General features: G+C 43.3%; 1 protein-coding gene across 1 annotated transcript in view; it reads left to right on the top strand.

The window, feature by feature from the left end:
• Positions 1-1464: 1464 nt before the first annotated feature.
• Positions 1465-2263, top strand: part of LOC144216187 (cysteine-rich hydrophobic domain-containing protein 1-like) — a 31639-nt gene continuing 30840 nt past the window's right edge. The window contains exon 1 of the mRNA XM_077745463.1: positions 1465-1629. Within this exon, the coding sequence (XP_077601589.1) occupies positions 1465-1629 (165 nt within the window). The remainder of the gene's footprint in view (positions 1630-2263) is intronic.

The following is a 2263-nucleotide window of genomic DNA, read 5'->3' as shown; positions in this document are numbered from 1 at the left end:
TTTGAGCAGTTCTTTAGCTGTCATTTCTTCCTGGTATTTCTTTGGGGGAGATTTCTTCTGTTCCATCATTTTCGTTAGCTTTCTATGTCTTGTTAATTTTAAAAGCTTGTTATGCACTCTGCCCCTTTGAATGCTACTGTGTTAAAGAGGGCTCTTTGTCCATGGCCTGTCTTTTCACGAAGTGTTCTTTGAATGGTGTCTCTTGTTGAGACTTTGGTTATTTTATTTCCCTACTTGTAATGGTATTAGGGACTCTCCACCCTGTGTACTTTGGCTTGTTGCCCTGGAAAGGAAAACAGACAAACAGGGAACAAAGCACACACACGCACAAACAAATTAAACCAGCAAACCAAAAGGAAAATAAGACAAAACAAAAACAAAACAGCAAAAGACAAAGGACAGTCTTAAAGCATAAAACCAGAAGTCCCTTCTACAAATAAAGAGTAGTGTGCTGATGGAGGAGCATATACAAAGAGAGAAATAACAGGGGTGGCAGGGTGGCTCAGTCAGTTAAGCGTCCAACTTTGATTCAGGTCATGATCTCACGGTTCATGGGTTCAAGACCCACATCGGGCTTTGTGCTGACAGCTTGCTCAGAGCCTGAAGCCTGTTTCAGATTCTGTATCTCCCTCTCTCTCTGACCCTCCCCTGCACATGCCGTCTCTCTCTCTCTCTCTCTCAGAAAAAAATAAAACATTAAAAAAAGAGAGAGAGAAATAACAGGGGTTGGGAGAAAGAGAATTAACATTGACCAGGCAGAGAGACTAAAAGGCTTAATTCAGATAAAGAGAAAGGAGAATATGGCAGGAGGTAAGGAGGATAGAAAAGACAAAAAAAGAAAAAAAAACAAAAAACGAAGATAATGTTACCCAGAGAAACTATAATCTGATTATTTCAGAGAGAGAGAGAAAGGAAGGTAATGATGGAGATAGAACATGCATCAAGCAAATGGATTATATATGCCTGATTAAGTGAACCTATAACCAGAAAACCGGAGAGAGGGGAGAGAAGGGGAGAGAAGGGGAGAGAAATAGATGAGGTAAGGGAGAATATCTAAATAGCAAGCATTGATCTAGAGTCAATCACGGCAATTCGTCAATGTTGATATTGGGGGAGGGGCTGCTTCCATATCCAGGCTCAAGTAACCAAGCAACTACCTAACGCAGATGGGTGTGGTTTGTTGTAGGTGGATCTTGCCTCCCCTATGAGTCCCTCGGGCCCACCTTGGCCCACCTTGGTGGTTGTGGGGGGAAAGATGGCGACGCACCAGTCCTCTCTCAAACCAGGCATAGCAAAGCACTGTTTTGGGTCAAATCTCACTGTGCCATGGACGCAGCCAAGGTGGGCCGTGTTTTATGTCCTGTGCTTAGTGTCGTTTCCAGATCTTGGTTTGCAATAATAATACCGCCAGGAGTGTAATCTCACAAGCCAGGCACTTCCTACCGGGGGATCGGGGGACTGAGTATGGGACTGGCTCCTGTTGAATCCGACTGCGACTCTGACCTCCTGGCACCGGGCCCAAAGAAATCTCCGCAGCTAGAGGCGGGATTTCTCTACAAAAGCCCTGCAGCTAGAGATGGGATGATACAATTCCTCTCTGCCCCGGCTGTGCTTTTTTCTCCCTTCCAGGTACCCTTCTAAGATTCCCCAGCCGCTTTTTTCCCTCTTTTTGTCTCTCTGTAGACAGGGCTCCCTCCCCTCTGTGCCTCCGTGCCCTGGCCCGTTTTTGTCTTCTCCAGTTCACAATCACGCACCTATGAGGCTGTCTTTTTAGTGGACTCTGTCTCTTTTCCTCCCAGTCTCTTGCGTTCAGAGGTTTTTTGTTTGTTTGTTTGTTTTGTTTTGTTTTGGGTTTTTTTTGTTTTTTTGTTTTTTTGTTTTTTTTGGCTTCACCCCTTCTTTGTTTGAAAGATGCAGGCAGGAGATAGCGAACTCCCTACATCTCCACCATCTTGCTGCCCCTCTCAGGTCTGTCGATTATTAATGGTTGCCTGATCAAACTCTACACAAACGAGAGCTTTGCTTTTCTTTCTCCAATCTAGTCAAGAGATAGGATTCACTGGCTTCTCTTTTCAAAGCATTCTGGTCACGAGGTTCTTTTTGGGATAAGATTTCTATTTCCTGTGAGATATGTAAGACACAGATTTTTATTCTCATTTTATTAGGTGGGAAGCTAAATCTTGGAAAAATTAAAATGAGTTTTCCTAGGATTTTTCATAGTTAATAAGTAATTAAAATCAGAATTTTGATTTATTGTCTAATA

This window comes from Crocuta crocuta, unplaced genomic scaffold, assembly GCF_008692635.1.
Source record: "Crocuta crocuta isolate KB4526 unplaced genomic scaffold, BGI_CrCroc_1.0 scaffold915, whole genome shotgun sequence".
In the NCBI taxonomy this organism is placed as follows: domain Eukaryota; kingdom Metazoa; phylum Chordata; class Mammalia; order Carnivora; family Hyaenidae; genus Crocuta; species Crocuta crocuta.
The sequence above is the reverse complement of the archived record's forward strand: the minus strand, read 5'-3'. Positions and strand labels throughout refer to the sequence as shown.